The sequence below is a fragment of the Podarcis melisellensis genome, assembly GCF_964234715.1.
Source record: "Podarcis melisellensis genome assembly, chromosome: 6".
NCBI classification, from domain to species: domain Eukaryota; kingdom Metazoa; phylum Chordata; class Lepidosauria; order Squamata; family Lacertidae; genus Podarcis; species Podarcis melisellensis.
Genome location: NC_138538.1, coordinates 38,733,747 through 38,758,828, shown reverse-complemented (window position 1 = coordinate 38,758,828; position 25,082 = coordinate 38,733,747). Strand labels below are relative to the sequence as shown.

The window sequence follows — 25,082 nt, the reverse complement described above, 5'->3', positions numbered from 1 at the left end:
TTTCCCCCTCAGTTATGGTTTCGCCCACATTTTCCACCCGCCAATCCCGAGCGCGCTCTTCCCCGCAACCTCCAACCAGCACGCGCGCGCCGTCCTTGGAGCGTTAGCTAATACCGGGAACCGATAACGGCGGATGTGGTTCCTCCTGTGGCTCGCTCCCCCCCCCCCCGCCTTCCTCTCAGCGGAGCCTCTGAGGCGACGCTGCTGCTCACGCCCCTTGGCCGGAAAAGCGCGCCGCCGCCTCTCACTTCCCGTCGAGTCGTTTCCTGGGCCCGCTCCGTCGCTTTGCTTTTCAGCTGCGGCCGCGCTTTCTCTTTCTCTGACTCCGGGCTCTCTCTTTCGTGCGATGGCGCCTCTTCCTGACTTCCCTGGCGGGGGGCGGTTTCCGTTAGCGCTGCTGCCGCTGTTTTCCTCGCTGTCCAGAGTTCAAGGTGAGGCGGGGGGGGGGTGGGCTTCGGGATGCCCGTCGGTTCTTCTCTCAAATGGGAGGCGCCCCGCCTCGCTCCAGTGACGGGCGAAGCAAGGCTTTCTCGGGGATGGCGAAGGCAGTTCCCGCGTCCAGGGCAGGAGGGAACTAGGAGCCTGTCTGTGTTTACCTGAAGTTAGCTCTCTGCCCCTTCCCACGTGTTCGTTCTTATTCTGCTCCGCCTTCGGCTGTGACAGCACTTCAGATATAAAAAAACAGCCTTAACGTCTCCTCTTCAATCTTCCATCTTCCAAAGCATCCTCTTTCTATTGCGCTTCATAAGACCTTTAACCATAGTTTCTCCCACACAGATTCTTTCTCAAAGTAATGGCTCCATCATGGGGAAGGAGACAATCCTTCAGTTGCTGGTGTTGTTTGTATCTTTCTCCCTCTGTCTCCTGTTAGTCATTAGATGGGGGTAGCAGGTGTGCCACCCATGTGGTTCTCACAAGTTTGTTTAGATGAAAAGGCAACCACTTATTTTCCATGTGTGTAGCAGGTGGTAGATAAGGCTCCCATCTGAGCCTCAATTATCTGTGAACAAGCCCCTTAAAATTCAGCTTACATCTGAAGAGACATGGTTATGATTACTCTATAAGTCTTACTGCTGCCCATCTTGTTCCAGCTGTGCTCTGCAAATGAACTCCCAGAGTCTATTGGAACATGGTCCTATAGATCCCAGTAGAGGAAAGTGTCATAGAGATTTACGAATTATCTACTACACTCCAATGAACCTTGCCTTCTCTCCTATAGCTTCAGAACTTCCTCTGAATTTTTATTTCCAAGTGATTGCACCCATCCACATGTAGCCAATGCTACCCGAAGGAGCGGGGATCCGAAAGACAGTTATCCTGCTGGGACTGTTTTGCCCTACGGTTGCATTGCAGGTTATGAGTCTATTCCTGGAGACACTCTTTTTCTTACATGTCTTGACACTTCAAAATGGTCAATAGAAAATCCTAGGTTTTGTCAAGGTAAGTTTCACTTAATTAGCTGAATATCTAAAACTGTTTAACTTCCATCTTAGATCAGATATCTTGTTTGAGGACTGGAAGAGACCCAGAGACTAATAATAATAAAGGAGGATTTTCTTTTATAGAACATTGGAGACTTAAATTGAGATGTAATATTCTGAACATCACTCCTCCTAATGATGGACTCAAGTGGTGAATTCCCTTGGGTCTGTAGACACACGGTGCTTTTAAGAAACAAGAAGAGAACAATAGCATGTTTGGAGGAAATATTACAACATTGTAGTAAACAAAATAGAGTTTTTCATTATCTCAGCTGTTGTCTTTTAAAATTATTTGAACAAATATACCTTTGTTTTACCTATTGTCATGAATACAGGAGTACTATTACAACTTTATAGTAAACAAAATAGAGTTTTTAATGATCTCAGATGTCAACTTTTTAATACTGGATAGTGTCAGCTGCAACAGTCCAAAAACTTTGAACATCTATATGCCAGAGGCAACAAAGAAATAAGTGTACATAAAGCAAGAAATGGTCTCTCAACTGCTTTCAACTCATGAAGGAATAAAGAAAGAACACTTAACGTCTGCAACCATCCCTAAAGATCACATTATTGTGAACCACCAGTAAAACTGGATATTGAATTATCCTTTAATGAATATAGTATTTCCAAGGACACTTTCAGACTGTCTCTATATTGTAGGAGGGATTCAATTAAATACCAACAAATTCAGGTAGCACAGTTGACATGTATTTGGTTCTCTTGTGCACCAAATCTGATTTTTTTTAAAAAATGGACATCTTGCAGTAAAGAATGTGATGGGGAATTGCACTGGAGATACTAAGATAATTTTTTTGGACACAATGCCGTATAACCTCTCCCCAAACAAACAGATCACCTGGAAGTGGCCTTGGTGTTTGTAGTGTACCCTTTTTATTTTCTTTTTAAAGAAATCAAGGCTACATGTGCTAATGCTTGTTTTGATTTTCCTGTTAGGAAGTCGATGTCCTACTATAAATTTAGAGAATGGCAGAATAGTAAAATCAAGCGATATGCGGCTAGGTGATGAAATAACTCTAGGCTGTAATGAGGGGTGAGTTGTAGGTTGCCTTTTGTACCTACTTGGCTTTGTTTAGAACTCCTGGGAGGGGCTCGTGACAGATACATATTAATTGTTAAAATATTAGGCTAGATTTTTGACATTCTTGTTTAGTCTGTGTTATAATTATAATTATGGGTGTCCAGGGAAAGGGTGAGGTGGGGGGAGTAAATACTCCAAATAAATTAATAAACAACTTAGCAGCACCAGAGAACAGGTCTACCATTTCTGGTTGGTTTAGTAACTGGACAGTGGCAAGCTCTGGCTTTTGAGAAATGTGTATTCAGGTCTTTCATTTGGTTATTTCTCAGTGTGTAGAACTGTCTTTCAATGCTGGCATCTGGATGTGTTTCCACTCACTGATGAAATCCGCTGTTCTTTCCCTGGCTCCTTTTCCTCCTTGCAGCCCTGCTGCTTCAAGCAAGTCCACGGTTCTCTGTGCATTTCTCTAAAAATAAAATAAATATGACAGAATAATGATATTAGACCACACTTGAAGTTTTTCAGATGCCCCCCTAACTTCTCTCCAGCAAAATAAACATAATAATATTTTGCAGAGTTCATGTGCTCCATACTTTCTCAACCACAGCTCTGCCCCCTATGATATGGTGTGATAATCATGGATTTTATCTACAATCGCTTTGGCAAAACAATTTTCTAAATCATTATAAACTCAAGTGGGGTGTTATGACATTTTTAATGAAATAAGATCTGTTGGGAAGATCATGAATTCCTGCCTTTACTGCTCCCCTTTCTTTTTGAGGTGACACACCCCATCATAGCTGAATGTCAGTCCTGGATTAGATACCTGAATTGTATTTCAAGTACTTCACCTTGAATTGAGGAAGTCCACTATGATGAAATTTGAAAGCCTAGGTTGCTGCTTACAAAGCCACTATGTCCAAGCTACTGGCGTTTTTATGTTGGTGTGACTTTTTATGGGCACTCTTTAACAAAGAGATAATTCCTGTACAGTGGTACCTCGGGTTACAAACTCTTCGGGTTACAAACTCCACTAACCCAGAAGTAGTACCTCGGGTTATAAACTTTGCCTCAGGATGAGAACAAAAATTGTGCGGCAGCGGGAGACCCCATTAGCAAAATGGTTAAGAACGGTTTCGGGTTCAGAACGGACCTCCAGAATGAATTAAGTTTGTAACCTGAGGTACCACTGTATCTGGAATTAAATTAAATAGGTAGCTTGTCTCAACCTAGACTGACAGCACCCAGAGAAAGGGCTTTTTCAGTTGCGCTGCCCCACCTATAGAATCCTCTCCCCAGGAAGTTTCCCCTGGTCTCATTTTCACATTGTTTTAGCAGCAAGTGAAGACCGCGTTGCCAGGTGTCATTCAGTGTTGTTTGAACTGGCTTCAATCCTGCTTTTATTATATTTTTGCTGCTGTGTTGTTTCTAACTGCTTTTGAACTGGTGGTGGTTGGTTTTATTTTTTTCCGTTTCTGTCAGCTAGCAGAGTGGTGACTCTGTAAGATGGGATATAAATAATCTAAATAAACCAAGTATACTGTATTTAAAAATATGCTCTTTTCACATACTTTTTAATGCCCAATTCACTAAAATAAAAGATTTCTCTTTCCCTTTAGGTACAGATTGATAGGCGAAAAGACTCTTCGATGTGTGCTTGTAGGCGACAAATTGGAGTGGCATACGGGACCTCCATTTTGCCATCGTAAGATGAATTGTTAATTTGAATTTAATTTAATATAAACTCAATGTGCTATTGTGTGACTCTATTTATTGCAGAAGTGTAAGTGTCCTCAACCAATATTCAGAGTTTAGGATGCTTTCTGATCATGCTCAATATACTCAAACCCACCCCCGCCGAGCATTCCTTGCTCTGAAGACGGCACTGGGGCTTTGACAGCTCCCTCTGTGAAGTTTCAAGTCCAGCTTGCTTCACAGAAGATCCAGTTTGCTTTTGAGGAGGTTGCAATACCTACACAGCAGTCCACTTGGGTTCAGTGTTTGGGTGAAAGTTAAAATGGATGATCAGGCCTTGAATTATCATAAGATTACTTCATAAAGTGGAACATCATTTAAGTGAAAATAACTTTAGTCCAAATACACTCCTAACAGAGATGCTTTTGCAATTGTAGTCCTGCTGAACTGTTAATGTTTCTTTTGATTCCCAGAAATCCGATGTTACCCCCCTGAAAACATTCCCTTTGGCTCACACAGTGGTCAACCTTTTGAAGAGTTTTATTATGGCTCATCAGTGACATACACTTGTAGACAAGGTTTCTCCCTTATTGGAAGCCCGATTAGTACATGTTCAACTTCTGCAGATGGTACTCGTGGAGAGTGGAGCCCATCTCCGCCTAAATGTAAAGGTGATGGAGATTATGTTTAGTACTTTTGATGTACTATGTTAATGTAATTTGTGTGCAATGGCTGGTGAATGGAATTATTGTTAGAAGGAGCTAACTTTGCAGTCTGCTAAGCACTGTATTGCTGCTGTTCAACCTGTGAGATATTCAGTGGGACTGCAAATTATTCAGTGTAGGAGATGCAATAGTATTGCCCCCTCAATGAGTTGCTTGTTGTAATCTGAGTCAGTTTGAAAGTCTATCCAGGCATATTCAACTCCCAAGAGACTGTGATCTACTCTCAGTATAAAAAAACTGGCAGTTGGAGGGAGGAGGAGGGAGGGAGGAGCGTGCATGGGGTGGGTGGATTGCCCAGAATTGTTGAGCATTTTTTAGGAGGGAAGTGCCCAGAGTTGCTGAGCTATTTTGAGGAGGATTGCACATAGTTTTTTGTAGCTCCCCCCCCATAACTTTTTGTACATAAGGATCCTGTGATCTACCAGGATCAGCTGGGGATCTACTGGTTGGACATCCCTGGCCTCTAATCCAATCAAAATAACCACTATTTTGTCTCATTGAGAACAAAGGAAATTAGATTTAGTTGTGAGAAATTTATTTGATTAATTTCATTTGGACTTGGTTTGGCTTTCTACATGCCAAGGGCTCTCTGTGCAGTATCTATACTAAACAAATCTTGCATTCAGATGAAGTAATCAGTGTATAATGACCTAACTTTACCAATAGTATACTGGCATAATACTATATGCCATATATCAGCCTCATTAGGAATAGCCTGCATAGATGTGGTGGTTGTTTAAGAAAAATATTCAGTGGGTCACGAATACTTTAGTGAAATAACTTCAGCAGACTGTCTGAGGGCAGATGATGCAGTCATCTTTCTGTAACTAAGCAGATCTAGGAAGGCAGGTTCTGAATGTACTAAGTAGATCCACACCATTTAACATCAAAATCTGAGGCATTGGGAAACCTGATCCAAAAATTGTATAGGGTTTTAAATAGTTCTTAGCAATTTCCAGAAAGCTTCCCCTGAAGTCCGACTCAGCCTATTTTAATTTTATACTTGCTGGAATGATGTTATTGTTTCTAGAGGTTAGTGTTTTGTATCTTATCTGATTTTATCTCCTTGTACATAACTTTGATAGTTCCTATCTCTGAAGTGGTTTGCAGACTTGTAGAATAAATAATTCAATTTAATTGAGATTGTATGCTTAAATGGTTCAGTTAATTAATTTAAGCCAGCAGGAATTGAATCAGTTTTTGTGTGCCCACCTCCAATTTCTCCTAAGCAGCTTATTCCCCCAAACCCCCAAAACGGTGTGGTAAGAATTTACTTCCAAACCACCTCTTAATGGTTCATGCCCACATGTGGGAATAACACCTTAAAGAAAATGCAACCAAGAGACCAGACAGCATCTGGTAGAGACCCAGTTTGTTAGAGGAGCTACTGCAGTAAGGCAGCCTCTCCAAACCAGTGGCAGCTTCTCCTAACAAACCACAAGTAAAGTTTAAATTCTCCCACAGACAAATAAGCAAACCTTTGCTTGTTTTTCTGAAGTTTACTTAGTTTTCCCGCTGCTCTTCTTTCTTGCCTTTGCAACTTGGTGAGTGTCTGAGGTGGGATGGACAAACAAGCCACAGTTAAATAAAAAGGTGCTGGCCGCACCTCTAATGCCAATCTACAATTGCAGCAAACTGAAGTTTATATGCTAATAACATCAGACTGTAGTTTATTTGCAGTAGATAAACCATAGTTAAGTCCTTGTGCAGAGTTTAATCAGCCATGGTTTAATTATCAGGTAGATTTCTAAATATTGCTCTTCTCTTTTCAGTGGTCCGTTGCCGTGAACCTGAAATAGAAAATGGAAGAGTGACAACAAAGCCTCAACGTTTTTACACATATGGAGATCGTGCTGATTTTGAATGTAATCCAGGATATGTTATGGTGGGGAGTAGCACTTGTACATGCGGGCCTGACCATGCATGGATTCCTCTTTTTCCAAAATGCTTTAAGGGTAAGTATCTTACTACACCTAATTGGGTTCCTTGGGAGGAAGCATAGAGTATAAATTCAATAAATAAATGTCAGAGGTATTGTGTTGCACTTTACTGCAGAACATACTTATTTCTTTGCCCCCTCTGTTTTCTGCCACCAATGTTGCCACCATCCATCCAGATGGAGGTCCCAAAAAAACAACTTCTAGCACAGATGAGTTAATAAAAAGCAGGGTGGATTTGATTTAAATCACCAGTCAGTAAGACTTGATTTAAATCTTCTTCTTCTTCTTTTTTACAGAAAGACTCATTCTTGCTGGTATAATCTTAATATTTACAACCAAATGAAGGTTTCATTTTTGGAATAATAAATTTTCAGAGTAGTTTTTACCATTATATCAAAAATTACTGATTTGGTTATACTATTAGAAATACATAGACAGATAATTATAAAATTATTGTGAGGTTTAATAAGTTAGCTGTTTCTATTTGGACAGCTTTTCTGCTGTACTTCATTGGAAGGAGAAAAATAAAAAATAACATTTCCTTAATAGCAATTTAAACATTTTAACTAAAACAATAACATTATGGCGTATGTACCAATGTTTGTTAACTGATGTGGTTAGAGACTTTATCGTTTGGACAATGTCAGGCGAGCCCTGGGAAGAAGGGCTGGGAACCAGTGAACTCTTTATTAGTTGACTGGCAAGCACTTCAAGGTCTCTCCAAGGACTTACAGATCCAGTTACTATTTCCACCACCCACCACCCCTTTGGATTTGCTTCTACATTCAGATGCCTATTCTGTACAGTTAAGTGTTAGTGCAGTTGTTGGAACCCAGTGGAATTGAGAAGAGGTTGCCAGCCCTAAAGTGCCTTCAGCACTTGCCTGAAGTCTGAGTTGCACAGACATGCAACTGACTTGCACAATTATTACACCTCAGGACTTGTGGAGTATTCTGCTCACAAGGTTGCACTTTCATTTGTACTGTTTCATACTTAGCTACTTGTGCAGATCTATTCCATTCCAAACAATGTACTCATTGAACCTCTTGGAACTTAGCATTTAAGAGGTAACAGGTTGATTGTGTGTATATAAATGTGCAAAAGAACAAGGTTTTTACTCAACTCTGTATGTTCATTTTATAACATTTTTCCTATGAAGAAAAGGCATGTTATCTCTGCAGACACAAATTCACACTTTTGAGAACTGCAGAAACAAGCATCTGTGATAATATTTTCTCATTAGAAAAACTGCCCCAAATAGTCTTACAGAAACCTCTGGAAGAGCATGACATTGTGAATGGATTAATGGAATTCATTTACCAAAAAATTTAAACATTGCATATAAAGCCTCATGCTACATAATTAAAAACAAATCCTTATTTCCTGATGAATAGCCTTTGGACTATAATGTTACTTAAATAGAAAACTATCTTTAGAAAGATTAATCCTCCAAAATATTTCATTTTTTAAAATCCAATTAGTTTTTTTTTAAAATCAATTTTTTAAAGAAAAATCATTGATTTTTATCCACCCTGGAAAACAAATGACTTTAATATCTCAAATTGAAGTCAGGATTATTTTACCCCATATACACTAATAGGATATATAAGATTTCATAATTAAACCTCTAGGTGGCAGCATGGATGGGGCTCTGTTGTTTTCCTGACTTCTTGGGTCACAGCCACTTACCAAGAAGGGGGAGGAGTGAGGAGAGGGGATCACTGTGTCTGGTGGACCTCACTCCTCCTCCTCCAGTAACAGCTCATGGAATTGGTTAGTGATTTTGCCCTTTCACCACTTGCTCCACCTGCCTGGCCAGCGACTCACTCATTGTTCCTCCTGGGGCCACCTGCCACCAGGGGGCAGGAAGACCAAGGGGCAGAAGGAGTTTTCTCCTTCATCCCCACCCCCTGCCATCTTGACCCACAAAAGAAAGCCTGCAGTTTTGAAGTGCAGTCTTCCTTCTTTTGTTGGTGGCAGCAATATGGGCATGGCAGTGATTTCTTCTTTGAGCCACTTGCTGGCTTTGCTCAGCCTACTCAGACATTTCTCTCTTTCATTCTGTCCCATCTCCTGCACCCTCCCTGCTAGTGGCGGCAGCAGTAATGGTCATCCTTGAAGGGAAACTCCCCAGCAAAGTAGAAATCTTATATCAAATAGATGGAAAGCTTTTTAATCTGAGTAGGCTGAAAGCAAATGTTAGATTACCGTAACTTCCGTCATAGGGCTTCAGCATGCTGATGACAACGTAGTGTGTGCACACTCAGAGGATGACCTCCAAACCATCCTAAATGTCTTCACAGGAGCTTATGAAAAGCTTGGCCTGTTGCTCAACATCCAAAAAAACCAAAGTGCTGCACCAACAAGCACAAAACAACCCCTCTGCAGCACCACAAATCCAACTCAATGGTGTAACGTTGGAAAGTGTCGATCACTTCTCCTACCTGGGCAGTTATCTTTCCACAAGGGCCAACATTGATGCTGAAATCTAGCATCGCCTGATCTCTGCGAGTGCAGCTTTCTCCTGATTCAAGTGTACAGTGTTTGAGGACTGGGACATTCTGAGGGAAACCAAAATTCTTGTTTAAAAATTATTGTACTACCAACTTTACTGCATGCTTGTGAAACATGGACCACTTATAAACGCCATCTCCAACTCCTCAAAAGATTCCATCCACTGTGTTTCCAGAAAATTTTACACATCACTTGGGAAGACAGGCAAACAAATGTCAGTGTACTGGAAGCAAAGATCACCAGTGTCAAAGTAATGATTCTTCAGCATCAACTTTGTTGGACTGGTCATGTTGTGTGGATGCCTGACTATCGTCTTTTAAAGCAACTATTCTATTCAGAACTTAAAAATTGAATGCGTAATGCCAGTGGTCAACAAACAAGGTGTAAAGACTCAAGACAAATCTAAAAAAATGTAGTATAAACACTGACAACTGGGAAACACTGGCCTGCGAGCGCTGAAATTGGAGAACAGCCTATGGCTGTTGGAAAAAGACTTTGAAGACACTTGAACTCAGGACGAAAGAGAGAAATGTGCTAAGAGGAAGGCACGTTTAGCAAACCTTCACCATGATCAACTCCCATCCAGAAACCTATGTCCCCACTGTGGAAAGATGTGTGGATCCAGAATTGGCCTCCACAGTCACTACAAACTCATTGTTAAGACTGTGTTTATGGAAGACAATCTTACTCGGCTATGAGTGATCACCAAAGAAGAAGGAGGTCATCCTTGACTAGCTATGTGCTCTCAGTTGCCAGCCTCGTGATGGACAAGTACAATATAGTGTTAGAGAAAAATGCAGATAATATCAGACACTGAAAAAGAAAGTTGGCTTATTAAGAAATTAAAATATAATAACATCTGATTTATTTATTTATTTATTTAAAATTATTTTAATTTCCTAAAGCTGATTCCAAAGAGGACTTGGTGTCCTGAGACCATATGGCACCCTATATGGGCTAATTTTGAAAGAAGGCATTAATGCAGAGCAGTCAGCACTTGAAAGTTGATATCAGTCTCTTTATGCCACAGCAGGAACGCCTGGAGGAGGAGGAGGAGGAGGAGATGACAACCCAGGCCCTGGAAATGGTAAGCATTTGCTTTTCGCTGTTATTGGTGGATGCATTTTAAGAAGTGGGGCGTGAGCAAGAATTGAGTTTATGGATAGAACCAGAGCGGAGGAAATGGACTCTTGTCAATATTTGCAGAGATAAGTTAGCAGAGAGAGGATTAATTTTATTAGAAGAATATCATGAGGAGACTTGGGTACATGGTAGTGCAGTACTCGTTTTGAGATACTGGAATTACACGCCATAAGAAGAACCTGCAACAGAATGTTGTGGTGTGTGGCCTTCCATCTGAACTGTGCCTATTCAGAATTTAGCAAGCTATTTACTCCAGTCAGTGCATTCCATTTCCCTTGTCCTGTCCCATGTTCTGTTTTTCTTTTCCAGCTGTCACTCTGTTCAACAGCTGTTTGGTCTGCTCTTTCTTCATTAGTCTATCTTTTGAAGGGGTTGCCTCTTTAGGTTTTCATTTCCCAAGCATGCAAATCTCATTGTTTCACAGTTGATATTCTGGCTGCAGTTCAATAGGCACTCAACCATCCGAGTTTGCATTTAGGTTAAGGCAAACTAGGTGGTTAAAGTTCAAAGATAGCAGGATCTGCCAGCTAATTAGTACCCAGAGAGCTGGCAGGTTGCTGGGGACCAAAAAAGCACTGGTTAACAGGCTAGAATAAATAAATAAATAAATAAATAAATAAATAAATAAATAAATAAATAAATAAATAAATGCAAGCTAGCTAGCTTAAAGGAATTACTTGACTTCGAAAGAATACAACTGATAAGATAAACTCTGAACCTTCAGTTTATACTGCCTGTAAATCTCCATCTTGCACATGTTGTGTTTGCTGCGAAAACAAAACTGAATTCTGTCTGTGTGAGAAAGGAATCGGAATCAAATGAAAGGAATTGGAAGACTATCTTTTTCTTTATTTCTCTTCTTAGCTCGCTTTTCTATTATCTTTAATTCTTGTTTTCTCTCTGCTATGTTTATCTATCTATATGCTTTTTGAAGTTTCCTATCTTGGATTAATGAAGATACACACAGGAAGGTGATGGATGGAAGATGAAGGGCCCTGCTTAAGGGGCAGAGGAGAGGATCTCCCAGGGTGGGAGGCTACGGGAAGAGGAAAAAAGTCCCACCCATGTGAGAGCTGGGAGGGTTCACTTCTGTGTGTGGAATAAAGGTTAAGGTATAATTGTGATAGAGGACCTGGTATTTGTTTTCTTCTGCTCCTTTTTTTTTTAAAAAAAAAAATATTTTTATTAATTTTCCAAAACAGTTATACATTATCCTCTATGTTTTAACAAATTAATCTTTTTTGACTTACTTCAGCTTCTCTGGTAATCATCCATGTTTACTTATTCAATACGCATTCCCTTCATTGCATTGCCATTTGTCTTCCCTCCCCTTTCTATTTCTTTTTGACAATACATCTCAAACTTTTACAGTGCTTCTTGAAACCCCACTAACGTTGTTTGCACATGACATACATTTTTCAGATAATCTACAAACTTTCCCCAATCCTCGATGAACTTTTGGTTTCGAACATATCTTATTTTCCTGGTCAATCTGTCCAGTTCCGCATAGTCCGTTAATTTCAATCTCCATTCTTGTATCGTCGGTACTTCCTCTTGTTTCCATTTCTGGGCCAATAAAATTCTTGCTGCTGTAACTGCATTCTGCTACTTTTCTTTATTATTCATTATCTTCTTATTTTGGTTATTCTTGCTTCTCTCCTATTTATCTTCTTTAGATTAGTTCAGCTTTTATTGTATTTTATGTTGATAGCTGATAGCAGGGGAAACTGAAATGAGAAAATGTTTTTGTTTTGGTACAAAGTTTTATTGAGAGAAACTAATCTACAAGAAATAACATAAAAGAAACTAAAAAGGAAGAAAAGAGCAAGTGAACTACACCATCCTTTCTCACCACTGTATCTTAAATATTATCCTATTATCTAATGCTTCTTGGGTATCTCAGATACCTTCTGACTGCTTGGTCAGTTTGGTCAACTCCCAAATCCACTAGTGTCTGAAATACAGTATTTTTCGCCCTATAAGACGCACTTTTTCCCCTCCAAAAATGAAGGGGAAATGTGTGTGCGTCCTATGGGGCGAATGCAGGCTTTCCCTGAAGCCTGGAGAGCGAGGGGGGTCGGTGCGGACCGACCCCTCTCGCTCTCCAGGCTTCAGGAAGCTATCCACTAGCCGTGGGAGACCCAGCTCTCCCAAGGCTAGCGGAGACCTTGCCGGCACCCAGAAGCTTGGGGCGCGCTAAGCTCCGCACGCCCCAAGCTTCGGGATTAGCGCAGCGCTCCGCTAGCCTTGGGAGAGGCGGCTAGCGGAGACCTTGCCGGCACCCAGAAGCGCTGGTGTTGGCAAGCCTTGCGCACCTGGGGGATCTCCCCCCGGGAGCGCAAGGCTTGCGGGCGGCAGCCAGCAGCGTGGAGCACGGGGCACCCTTCGGAGGCCGCCCCGTGCTCCGCGCTGGTGTCGGCAAGCCTTGCGCACCCGGGGGATCTCCCCCCGGGAGCCGAAGGCTTGCGGGCGGCAGCTGGCAGCGCGGAGCACGGGGCGCCCTTCGGAGGCCGCCCCGTACTCCGTGCTGGTGTCGGCAAGCCTTGCGCACCCGGGGGATCTCCCCCCCGGGCGCGCATGGCTTGCCGACACCAGCGCGGAGCACGGAGCGGCCTCCGAAGGGCGCCCCGTGCTCCGCACTGCTGCCTGCCGCCCGCAAGCCATGCGCGCCCAGGGGGAGATCCCCCAGGTGCGCAAGGCTTGCCAACACCAGCGCGGAGCACGGGGCGCCCTTCGGAGGCCGCTCCGTGCTCCGCGCTGGTGTCGGCAAGCCTTGCGCACCCGGGGGATCTCCCCCCGGGAGCTGAAGGCTTGCGGGCAGCAGCCGGCAGCGCGGAGCACAGGGCGCCCTTCGGAGGCCGCCCCGTTCTCCGCGCTGGTGTCGGCAAGCCTTGCGCACCCGGGGGATCTCCCCCCGGGCGCGCATGGCTTGCGGGTGGCAGCCGGCAGCGCGGAGCACAGGGCGCCCTTCGGAGGCTGCCCCGTTCTCCGCGCTGGTGTCGACAAGCCTTGCGCACGGGGGGCGCGTGGGGCGCCCTGAAACAGAGGGCTCCCCATGCTGCGGACAGTAGCCTGCTGCCCGACGCGCGGGGCGCCCTGAAGCAGAGCGCCCCTCGCGCCAGGCAGACATCAGCCAGCCCCACAAGCTCGGGGGACAGCGGGGAGGCGCAGCACCGCCATCCCACTGTTCCCCGACCTGGTTTTGGGGGGGGGAATAAAGGAATTTTTTTCCCTTTATTTCCCCCCCAAAAAAGTAGGTGCGTCCTATGGGACGGAGCGTCCTATGGGACGAAAAATACGGTACTTTTTTTAATGCTGAATTTTCCCATGGAAAAATCACTCAGAAGTTTTGAGGAGTCACTGCTCTGAGGGTTTTTCCCTTTCCACTTTAGTTCTTTGTGGGGCTTTTTAGATGCTAGAGAGTCCTTTAGCTCTGTCTGGCTTTCTGCAAATTGTATAACTTATGGAATGTTTTTCTTTGTACAAAGACATCTCTTTTATTGTATAGAAAATCCAGTCAAAGCTTTCCAGTTTAATTTGCTTTATTTTAAAATTTTCTAAACTGGTTTTCATAAATTCCAAAGCAGAACTGGTTGGGCTGGTGCTGTGATGTTTTTTATTGTAATTATCTGTGTCAGGGAACTGCCATCGGAAAGAGAGATGGTGCAGAGGCTCCAGCAGACTCGGAGAGATTCTGCAGCGGAGGAGGGAACCAGCAGGGGGAGAGCAGAAGCTCCGGCAGAAGGGGAGTCGGAGGAGGGAGGGCTCTGGGATACTTCTAGTGAGAATAGTGCAGAGGTAACAAGACCCCCGTTGGCAACTCCCACCCTTCGCCGGAAGCTGTCACGCAGAGAGTCACGAAGGCGCATGTCCGTGAAACAACTTTTATGTTGGCGTAAATTTCGTAGACGCCCACTGTCAGATTCTACCAGCGACTAACGGAGTCACGCCTTGGGAGGCTCCGTTAGTGCCTCGGTTTGGTTGACCAGCCAAACACCAGAGGGATCAAGCCTTTACGCACAAGCAGCTCATTATCCCATCACAGCAATCTGACAGTCTTTGAAAGCAGTTTGTGCAAGCAGAGGGCATCATGAGCGAACCAGCCGGAACCGCAGGAGCTGGAGCTGGAGCAGGTCCAAGCCTGGAGGAAAGGTACAGGGCGATGGAGGTCCAGCTCGCGCTGCAAACGGCGAGGCTTGAGGAGAGGAGGGCTCAAGATGCGGATAAGGGGAAAACCGCCCCACTTGCCAGAAAGGTGCCTGGATTGGTGCAGAGATTTGGGGGGGATCCCAGGAACTATCAAGCCTTTAGAACGGAGATGCAATATGCTCTCAATCTACTGTTTGATGACTTCACCGATGAGAACTCTAGAGTGGCGTACGTAATTAGCCATCTAGAGGGAGGGGCGAGGGACTGGGTTCGACCCCTGATGGCAGCCAATAATGATATCTTAAAGGACACGAGGAAGTTTTTTCGTGCCATGGACTTGATGTTTTCCAGCGAGATTGAGCAGGGGGTGGTGCGGAGGCAGTTGATGGGGTGCAAACAGGGGAGCCGATCTGTACGTGAGTACTGGACTGAGTTCACTATGCTTATTCATAGACTGGGGTGGGATCTAGCAAGTGAACCTATTCAAATGTTATTTGAAGAAGGGCTCTCTCCGACAGTGAAAGATGAACTTTCCCGGGCGCCCAGGGCGGAGTCTATGGATCAGCTGACTAAATCTGCACTGTCCATAGGAGCGCGCCAAGAAGCAAGAGCTTTGGAAAAGCGGGAAGGAAAGGGGGAACGTTGGAAGGACTTCCGCATTCCAGAGATTCCGGAGCAGTCTTTCCCGCCCGCAGAGCCGATGGAACTGGGAACAGCGCGCGCGCGCGCAGTTTCAAACACCAGTGAAGGGCGGAAGAAGGAGGGAAAGAGTGCCAAGAGATGTTATCTCTGCCAACAGCCAGGGCACTTTGCCAGAGTTTGTCCGCAAAGGAAGGAATGGCAGGGCATGGCGGGAACTGTTGGGGGAAAGGAGGAAGGAGAAATAGAGGAGCAAGTAAAAGCCAACGCCTGGTTGCCAACATCAGGGCACAGCAGCCAGGCCAGGGAGTAGTTAATGTGCCCACGCCGGAACCTCCAAGACCAGCGCTTGTGATAGAGGTGTTGCTGGAACTGTCAAACGGACACCCACTAAAGATAAAAGCGCTATTGGATTCAGGCAGCTCCTGTAATTTCATGAGTAAGGAGTTTGCTGCTGAACACCAGATACAAACTCTCCCATTAAGTAAGCCTTTGCAAGTAACCACGATTGATGGGAGGGAACTGTTGGGGGGAGAAGTGAGCCAACAGACTATACCAATGATTATGAGGGTGGCAAGACACACAGAACTGATAGCGTTTAATGTAGCCACCTTGGGAGGAGCTCCCATCATTCTGGGAATGAGCTGGCTGGCACTACATGATCCGCTAGTAGGCTGGCATCAGAGGGTTGTTTCCTTTGGTTCAGCACATTGCCTAGAACACTGCAAGGAGGGAGAGGGTCAGGCAGGGGCCAGAGCCACTCTAGCAGGGATGGAAGTGACTGACAAGGGGAAGGTGCCACCACAATACGCTGATTTGATTGACGTCTTCAGTGAAAAGGAAGCAGATAAACTGCCCCCGCACAGACCCTTTGACTGTCAAATCACCTTACTCCCAGGAGCACAATTGCCAGTGGGCAAGCTGTATGCCATGTCAGACCGTGAGATGCAGGAGTTAAGGGAGTTCATTGACAAGAACCTCAAGCGAGGTTTCATCAGAGAGTCACGAGCGGTGGGGGGCAGCCCAGTGTTCTTTGTGGACAAAAAAAACACGGGCAAACCCAGGCTTGTGTGTGATTTCAGGGCCCTAAATGCTGTGTCAGAACCAGTGACTTTCCCTATGCCCAGAATTGATGACATTCTGACACGGGTGAGAAAAGGGAAGATTTTTACCAAGCTGGACCTTAGGGGGGCATATAACTTGATACGTGTGAGGAAGGGGGATGAGTGGAAGACCACTATGTTCACCCCCTTGGGGGCGTTTGAGTACCTAGTTATGCCTTTTGGATTACAAGGGGGCTCCGCCTGCTTTCAATCATTCATGAATCACGTCCTGGGGCCATTGCTTTACAAGAACTGCGTGGCGTTCTTAGATGACGTCCTGGTGTACTCAGAGAATGAGGAGCAGCATGTGCGAGATGTTAGAGAAGTACTGAGCAAACTGCGAGAAAATCGGCTGTGGGTGAAACTGGAGAAATGCCAGTTTCATAGCAGGGAGGTGGAATTCCTGGGGTACCGGTTGTCTGACAAGGGGTTGGCTATGGATCCCAGCAAGGTTCAAGCGGTACTGGAATGGAAAACACCAAAGACCAAGAAGGACGTGCAAAGGTTCCTGGGCTTCGGAAACTTCTATAGGAAGTTCATCAAGAACTTTGCCCATTTAACAGCGCCCATCACGGATTGTCTTAGCAGCAAGAAAAAATTTGCTTGGACGGAAGAAGCGCAAGGGGCATTCGAACGCTTAAAGGCAGCGTTTGCGTCGGCGGAGCAACTTTTGCACGTGGATCTACGGCAACCAATGCGAGTGGAGACTGACGCGTCAGACCGAGCGGTAGGGGCCGTGCTTCTCCAGCCGGGGAAAGATGCGTCTGAATGGAGACCGTGTGCATTCTTCTCGCGGAAGTTGAACAAATCCGAGAGGAACTACACAGTATACGACCGAGAACTGCTCGCCATTCATGAAGCATTCCGGAGATGGCAACACTTGCTGATTGGGGCGCAGCACAAGGTTCAAGTCCGGACTGACCACAAAAATCTGGAGTACTGGAGAACAGCCCGAGTGCTGAACCAGAGACAAGTGAGATGGGCCCAGGAGTTCTCCAAATTCAATTTTGAGATTCGTTACGTGCCAGGGTCCGAGAACGTAAGGGCGGACGCTCTTTCCAGAAAGCCTGAGTACTTAGAGGGGGAGGGCGCGCCGGAAGCAAGGCACGTAATCCCTGAAGACCGCTGGGTGTGTGGGGCGGCTTTGGTGGGGCAGAAAGAACTGTTAGAGGGTACGGAGAACGACGAATACGCCCAAGAGAAACTCAGAGAACTCAGGAGGACAGAGGAGAACACAGGGGGGTTTGAAGAAAAGAGTGGGGCGTTGTATTACAAAGGGGCACTGTACATACCCGATGGGGAACTGAGGGGCAGAGTACTCAAGCAGTTGCATGATAGCCCCACAGCGGGGCATTTTGGACAGCACAAAACCATGTGGTTGGTTACCAGGGAGTTTTGGTGGCCCAAGGTGAGGGAGGATGTACGGGAATATGTCAGGGGTTGCGACAGGTGCCAGCGAGCGAAAGGGGAGAGGGTGGCGCCAGCGGGGCTCTTACAACCCTTACCCACACCAGAAAGGCCATGGGAGGCAGTCTCCATAGATTTTATGACGGACCTGCCAAAATCCAAGGGCAAAACGGCGGTCATGGTAGTGGTAGATCTATTAACTAAGATGTGTCATTTTATAGCCTGTTCACATGCGGTCACAGCGGAGGAAACCGCCAAGTTGTTCGTAGAGCATATTTTCCGGTTGCATGGCGCCCCCTTGAGGGTGGTCAGCGACAGAGGGAAACAGTTTACTTCCAGGTTCTGGAGGAAACTTATGAGCTTACTGCACGTGGAAATCAATTTCTCCACTGCCCGGCACCCGGAAACAAATGGGCAAGCGGAAAGGGCAAACGGGATTTTACAACAATACCTGAGGTGTTATGTAAAGGACCGAGAAAATGATTGGGTAGATAAGTTACCTCTGGCAGAATTTGCCTACAACAACGCTGAGAACGTGTCCACAGGGCTGAGTCCCTTTCTGGCAAATTATGGGTGTCATCCCAGGGCATTTCCAGGAGAAGGAGGGGAGAGGTGGAGTGTGCCGGCGGCGGAACATTTTGTTGAAGAGATGGAAGCCATCCACCGTCAGCTACAACTTAACTTAGAGAGAGCCAAGGAAGAATATAAAAAGCAAGCAGACAAAAATAGGAGGGAAGGTGAAACTATAAGGGTGGGAGACCGGGTGTGGCTATCCACCCAGGGACTACCTTTCAAGGGGGGTTGTAAGAAACTGAAACCCAAAAGATTGGGACCCTTTGAGGTCATACAGCAGGTGAACCCAGTAGCATTCAAACTCAGACTGCCCAGTCACATGAAATTGCACCCAGTATTTCACAGGTCATTACTGTCGCCGTACCGAGAGGGACGTGAATGGGGGGGGAGCGTGAGAGAGAGGTCTCCCGAACGCCCGTGATAGAAGAGAGAGAACGCGACATGAACGTGGCAGGAATCATTGATTCCAGGTGGAAGGGGGATCAGGTGGAATATCTGGTAGAATGGGAGGGGGAAGTAGAGTCGGAAAACACTTGGGTACCCGCTGAGGTAGTCAATGACGAGGTTTTAATAGAAACATTTCATCGGCATTTCCCAAAAAAACCGCAACCCGTGGCACGATTTAGAAGGGAACACTTTGGGACCACCGATGAGGAAGGAGAGTTTGGAGGGTTCCCAGAGTCAGGGGTGGGTGAGGAAGCCGACTCCGACGAAGAAGAGGAAGACGGGGAGAGAGACGGTACGCCATGGTTAGAAGTGTTTGAATCCTCGGACGACGAGGAGAGTTCCTTTAGGGGCTTTCCGCCCTCACCGCCAGTGGGAGAGGAAGCGGGGTGTGAAGGGGGCCCTGAGGGGGAGGTGGATGTCAGGGAACTGCCATCGGAAAGAGAGATGGTGCAGAGGCTCCAGCAGACTCGGAGAGATTCTGCAGCGGAGGAGGGAACCAGCAGGGGGAGAGCAGAAGCTCCGGCAGAAGGGGAGTCGGAGGAGGGAGGGCTCTGGGATACTTCTAGTGAGAATAGTGCAGAGGTAACAAGACCCCCGTTGGCAACTCCCACCCTTCGCCGGAAGCTGTCACGCAGAGAGTCACGAAGGCGCATGTCCGTGAAACAACTTTTATGTTGGCGTAAATTTCGTAGACGCCCACTGTCAGATTCTACCAGCGACTAACGGAGTCACGCCTTGGGAGGCTCCGTTAGTGCCTCGGTTTGGTTGACCAGCCAAACACCAGAGGGATCAAGCTTTTACGCACAAGCAGCTCATTATCCCATCACAATCTGTATTTTAATAAGTCGGTCTCTCTCTCTCTCTCTCACCCCCCCCCCAGTGTTTAATTGTTTTTACATGACTTTTTTAGTCATTTCCATTTTATCTGTAAGCTGCCTTTACTCCCTGTCTGGGAAAAGGCATGATATAAATAAATATAAAAATAACAACCCCTTCTTTTTTTATAGGAGCAGATCCAGAGACAGTGCCTCCTGGAGACAATACAGGTACAGCTGAAAAGTTGTAGTGACAGCAAATTTATAAGCTTTACAGTTTTCTTTGCTTTAATTTAGAATTTCCTATACTACTTTTATGAACTAGTGAGGCTTTTTATTGTAATTATCTGTATTTTTAATAGGTCACACACACAATATTGGTGTTTAATTGTTTTTACATGATTTTTAAAAGCTGTTTACATTTTATCTGTAAGCTGTCTTGATTCCCTGTCTGGAAAAAAGGTGGGATATAAATAAATATAATAATAACAACCCCCTCTTTTATATAGGACCAACACACAATCCAGAGACGCCTCCTGGAGATGACACAGGTAAAGCTCTATGCTGGAGATACGGCAAGGACAATGCCTACTTGAAACATAAGTTTGTACAGTGTTGTATACGCACTATGCTTTGGGAGGAAGTGCTGGACTGTATAACTATGACTATGCAGAAAAAGCTAAAGCTTTTAGCAAAGAATATTCTTTTGAACTATATACCTATTCTTTTGAACTATATACCTATATGGAAATTAACAACCAGACAATGAAAGTGGATTCTATTTGCCCGAATAGTGGCCAAGAGACTGATGAATTGGAAGAATAAAGATAAGATTCCTTTAAATCAATGGATTGACAATATGACAACACTCGTGACTTATGAATGGACTGCTTATAGAAATAGACTTTGTTTGGAAAAAAATGACAACATTTGAACTGAGTTTATACAGAATGTAGCATTAATATCCACATATTTATTAGGATTATAATATAACTTATTTATATAAGTATGCATGGGAGTACATTACATTGCAACTTTGTATATTGATTCTTTTGACACATATTTATTCTTTTTTTTCTTATCTCACCTTTCCTTTTTTTTGTCTGTATTACTTTATTTCTTTATAACTGGAATTCCTTCAATAAAATATTAATACATACAGCAGAGAGAGAGCCACAACCTGTCAGAATTAAATTGCTTCATATTTTAGCTCACACTTTTAATTTTCTTCTATTCTAGAATCTAAAAACATCACAGCAATTGTTATTGGTAAGTAATTACAGAGCAAGTTACTTCAGTGTACAAATGCTGCTATTGTATTTTAATGCCTTGTGCATTTCACTAACTTTTTTCTCAAATTTGTGGTTTAAATGTTAAAGACTCCTACTTGGAGGGGGAAAATGATTCTTTATCAAATATTCTTAGGGTACAGACGGATATACTTTGTCTGTTTGTTTATTTGGTGAGGCCAGCTCTGCTTCCTCCCCTATCTTTGCTCCTGTAATGTACATAGCTGTCTCTAAATTCAGCACAGACTTCCCCCATGCTGTGACTTTTAATGTTCTTGCACCTGGGTGTGACTGGGGCTTTGAAAAAAATCCTCAGGAGTAAGGGTGTCTTGAGCTCAAGCATGCCAACTCCAGGGGGCCTAGTGTTGAGGTGGCTGTGTATGTGAGACACATCACAGGGCTAATGGCCAGCTCCTTCAGAGTGCTTGGTCTCCTCCGCTGCACGTGCATGACACGCGATACGTGTGACATCACACGCATGCTGGGCCCCCTCAGTCTTGGGGGCAACCTGGTGACTCTGCTTCAGCTTCACACACTGCTTGGGTTGGAGAGTTGCTCTTTGATTGTCATTAGGGCCTCTCAGTCTGCAGAGTTGACATCTGTTAGGGGCAAAATGACTCGTAGCTGCAATCAATCTCTGAGGACAACGGCACATCTGCCCCAAAAGGGGGTAACTGTAGATGTACAGTGGACTCACTGCTCAAGGTATTTGTCTAGAGACTTTGCCCAGTAACACCTGAGTGGCTTTAATGTCCGTTGAGTATTGCAAGGTAACAACTTGTCTTGTGACTTCTATTGATACTATTGCTTTTCCTCAACAGAAAAATAATTACTTTGTCTTATTAATTGGTACTACGGTATATCATTCTCTTTTTTCCCTTCAAGGATGTCTCGTGGCTCTTGTAGTTGTGCTTGCTCTAGTTGCTGGACTTTGGAAATACAGATCTTACAAGAAAACTGGGTGAGTCAGCCCAAGAGAAGCTGTCCCTGATTCTCTGTAGCCTTCTTGGTTGCTGAGTGAGCTTCCATACGCTTCTTGACTTCTACTTTGCTCACACTAAGCATGTGCTTAGTGTTCAGAAAGGGCTTGCACATTTTTTGTTGAACAGTTGCACTAATCTCCTAGCACAGATAAAAGCTAACTAAAGCACAGTAATTATTCTAGAACGGCTAGTCAGTATTTTATCCCATTTCCAGCATTGGTGTTCTGATGTGACAGAAATGGTATTTCTCAGTTTACATCAGCTGTCTATGCCAATGCTGACTTCACAATGACTATTCTGGCCCTGAAAATCTTGAAATCTACTATTAAATAAAGTTATAAAACATTATTCTCTCTTTTACAAATGTGTATCACAGTCTGTGGTTTTTGCTTTCAGACACAGTAAGAAAATAGATTTGTTGAACAGTTCTTTCTAAAGGCAGTGATGTTTTGTTTTGTCCCCCCCCCCCCCCAGAATAAACTAAGCCAGTGCTGTAATCTAAACCAACAATTTGCAACTTATTCTCCACATTTCTCTTGCATGGCTTTTCTTTCTATTTTTTTATCCAGGGCTGTCCATTTTTGTTGTAGCTTTGTATGCATGATTTTACTGTTTTGATACCGTGCATATATTTTCCCATAGTTTGTGAGCACAAATTAAGCTGTTTCCATGGATTAATTCAGTAATTATTTACTCATTATAAATATCCAGTGCAATAATTTCTGTCCCAGGTAGGTTACATGTCTTTTAAGTCTTTTGTGGAATTTAGATTTGATACCAAAGCATGCTGATTGTTTTGTCAAAGGCAAGAGTTTTGTTTGATTCAGAGGCAATAACAACCCCAGTGGAGAGAAGGGCAAGCTCTCTAAGAGGAATCTATTAGGAATCACTATTTTTTCTATACTTAGGCTATGTGTCTCCTACCCTTATATCTATTGTGCTTATGTAATCCTAATTCACTTTATCTGCATCACTTCTAATATCCTGCAGTTGCCAACAATCAGTGCATTACTTCTGCAACTTCTGAAATTGATTTTCCTGCCCAAGAAGCAACAGCATGGCTACTGCTTCAGTGTGAAAGTTACTTACAATACTTTTAAAATTTGAATAACATGAAATGGAATGCAGATGTATTTGTGTGTTGCTTTTTTCCTTCCTGACTGGAAAACAAAACAAAATGGTGTAATGTTTGGAACATAGGTATTAATTTTAAATATTTTAAAATTTTTCACAGAATACCCGAAGCTCCTTCTAGTCCTGCTCAATTTGACAAGTCGGTATCAAAATCTGGATTGGAAGCCAAAGGTTCTCAATTGAACAAGGTTTCTTCAGTAAACCTGTAATCCAGCACCCTTCCAGTTGATCCTAACAGTTCCAATTTTTATAACTGGAAATGAGAATTGAGGGAAGGACTATGTGAAAAGTCAAAGCAATTTTCATTAAGAACTGGCCATCCAGGTTATTCAGCTATTTGAAGCATGAAGCAGTACTGGGCCCCAACAAAACTCTCATCATTTGCTCTTACCTTTTTCGTAGAACTGGGTTTCAGCTTCTCTTGAAGAATGTCTCTTTAAGTGCCTTAATCAAATACAGAGCCAAGCAGAACTGACTGTGTATCTACACTGGCAAGGTGTTTTACTATTTCTTCAAACCTTGTAAAGATGTAATGGGTTCTGTGTAGGAAATGTGAAATGTTGCCATTTGTTTCCTAGAATCTTGTTCATCTCATGAAACGGAGGGGGCAAGTGTAGCTATTAAAAATTACCAACCTTTTGACTTCCTCAAGGCTTTCTCATGCAGAATTTTAAAAGCTGCCTTTATTTCCTTACAGGATTTTCAAAAGTGTAAACAACAGTAATATGTGCCTAATAGAAAATATTCTTTTTAAAAAATCATCATAGGCAAACAAAAGTTCTGTATGCTTAGCCGAAAAAGCAAGGAACACTTTTGAGACACCTTAATTTCCGTAGGAAAAAGTTAAATAAAATAACTCTCCCATTAAAATCAATTAGAGTGAAAACTGCAGTGCTTCAAGTGTACTGAATTAAACTTGTTACATTCATGAAGGTATTTTTTTACAGTGCTTTTAGAATCTAAATTGTGCATCTTTATTTATTCAAACGATTAAATATTTATAGGAAAGAAAAGTTGTTTATTTTAGAATGTGTGCAAATAAATTGAAATGTTGAATACAAGACACTAAGTATTATCACTAGCTTTTCTACTCCCAAACTGCTTGTGCAGTGTAGCTTGGGTTGATACAGCTATCACCACATAGCAGTTTCAAAGTTCTCCTTTACAGCACCTGGCCAAGCATTCTGTGCACTATTCTATCTTATACAAAGCCTCATGGGATGCTTTTATTGAAATATATTTGGAAGCCAAATGTGGCATTACAGTAACTGTAAAACAGGTTTTTACAGTTTTTCTTCCTCAGCTAGCCATGGTGGTCTTGGGGTTGGTGCTTGTTCTCAGGGACTTTGAAGCTCCCCTGTCAGAAGCCTGAGTCTGTTCCTTGTTTCTGGTCCTACTCATGTATCTGGGCACATTCTGGGCTAGGTTTTCTGTGCTGGATTGGATGACGGTGATCTTAGAGTGGATAAACTTTCTATAGTTCCATTTTAATGGTCAGACCACTTCTTGATAGAGTTTAGAATTACTGAAACTTCTGCAGAGGTGGGGCACCTACTAAGATGGTCCACCCCAGGTGGCTGATGACTCTTGGGGAGTTTCCTGTTGCCTTGGAAGGTGATTCTATTGAAGCACTGGTGGACTTCAGGAACAGAGAAATAACCAAGGTGGTGGACACGATCACTCATGAGTATCTTACTGAGTGGAGCAAAACCCGCCCCCTGGTTTTCTAGAAACACGTGATGATGAAACACATGAGATAGCAACTAGTGATGTTGGCAGAAAACACAGAATGAGTCCAACCAAACACAGGCTAGAGCCTATTTGAAGAACTATTCTGTAGCAGTGAGCACAGCAACAATTTCTTTTTCTCTCTGCCTGCATTGCTTCATTAAGGAGCCATCCAGTTGAGCTGTTTTGAGTGGTCAGATATCTTTTACACTCTGACCCATAGGAGAATTTAGAGTACTCAACAGCCTGCCCAGCACCTCACTGACAAAATCACT

The 25,082-nt window shown here is 43.9% G+C and overlaps 1 protein-coding gene across 4 annotated transcripts; it reads left to right on the top strand.

Moving 5' to 3' along the window:
* Positions 1 to 108: 108 nt before the first annotated feature.
* LOC309372100 (membrane cofactor protein-like) lies at positions 109 to 24,007 on the top strand. 4 transcript variants are annotated; one of them, XM_081915361.1, is made up of 12 exons: positions 126 to 431; positions 1,220 to 1,440; positions 2,439 to 2,535; positions 4,143 to 4,228; positions 4,692 to 4,889; positions 6,716 to 6,898; positions 10,428 to 10,484; positions 19,866 to 19,904; positions 20,183 to 20,224; positions 20,913 to 20,942; positions 21,848 to 21,923; positions 23,180 to 24,007. In XM_081915361.1, exons 3-12 carry the CDS (start codon positions 2,495 to 2,497, stop codon positions 23,286 to 23,288), a joined length of 861 nt encoding a protein of 286 aa, XP_081771487.1. In that variant the 5' UTR covers positions 126 to 431; positions 1,220 to 1,440; positions 2,439 to 2,494; the 3' UTR covers positions 23,289 to 24,007. The 4 variants fall into 4 exon arrangements, with proteins under 4 accessions (XP_081771485.1, XP_081771486.1, XP_081771484.1 ...); XM_081915359.1 differs by lacking the exon at positions 1,220 to 1,440 and having other exon boundaries at positions 109 to 431; positions 10,431 to 10,484; XM_081915358.1 differs by lacking the exon at positions 1,220 to 1,440 and having other exon boundaries at positions 114 to 431.
* The last annotated feature ends 1,075 nt before the right edge of the window (positions 24,008 to 25,082 follow it).

Excerpts from the sequence above, each read along its gene's own strand:
- LOC309372100 (XM_081915358.1), top strand. The coding sequence starts at position 134 with ATGTGGTTCCTCCTGTGGCTCGCTCCCCCCCCCCCCGCCTTCCTCTCA. Across the intron at positions 4,229-4,691 it reads GGGACCTCCATTTTGCCATC|AAATCCGATGTTACCCCCCT; the intron begins GTAAGATGAATT and ends TTTGATTCCCAG. Across the intron at positions 20,943-21,847 it reads CATCACAGCAATTGTTATTG|GATGTCTCGTGGCTCTTGTA; the intron begins GTAAGTAATTAC and ends TTTCCCTTCAAG.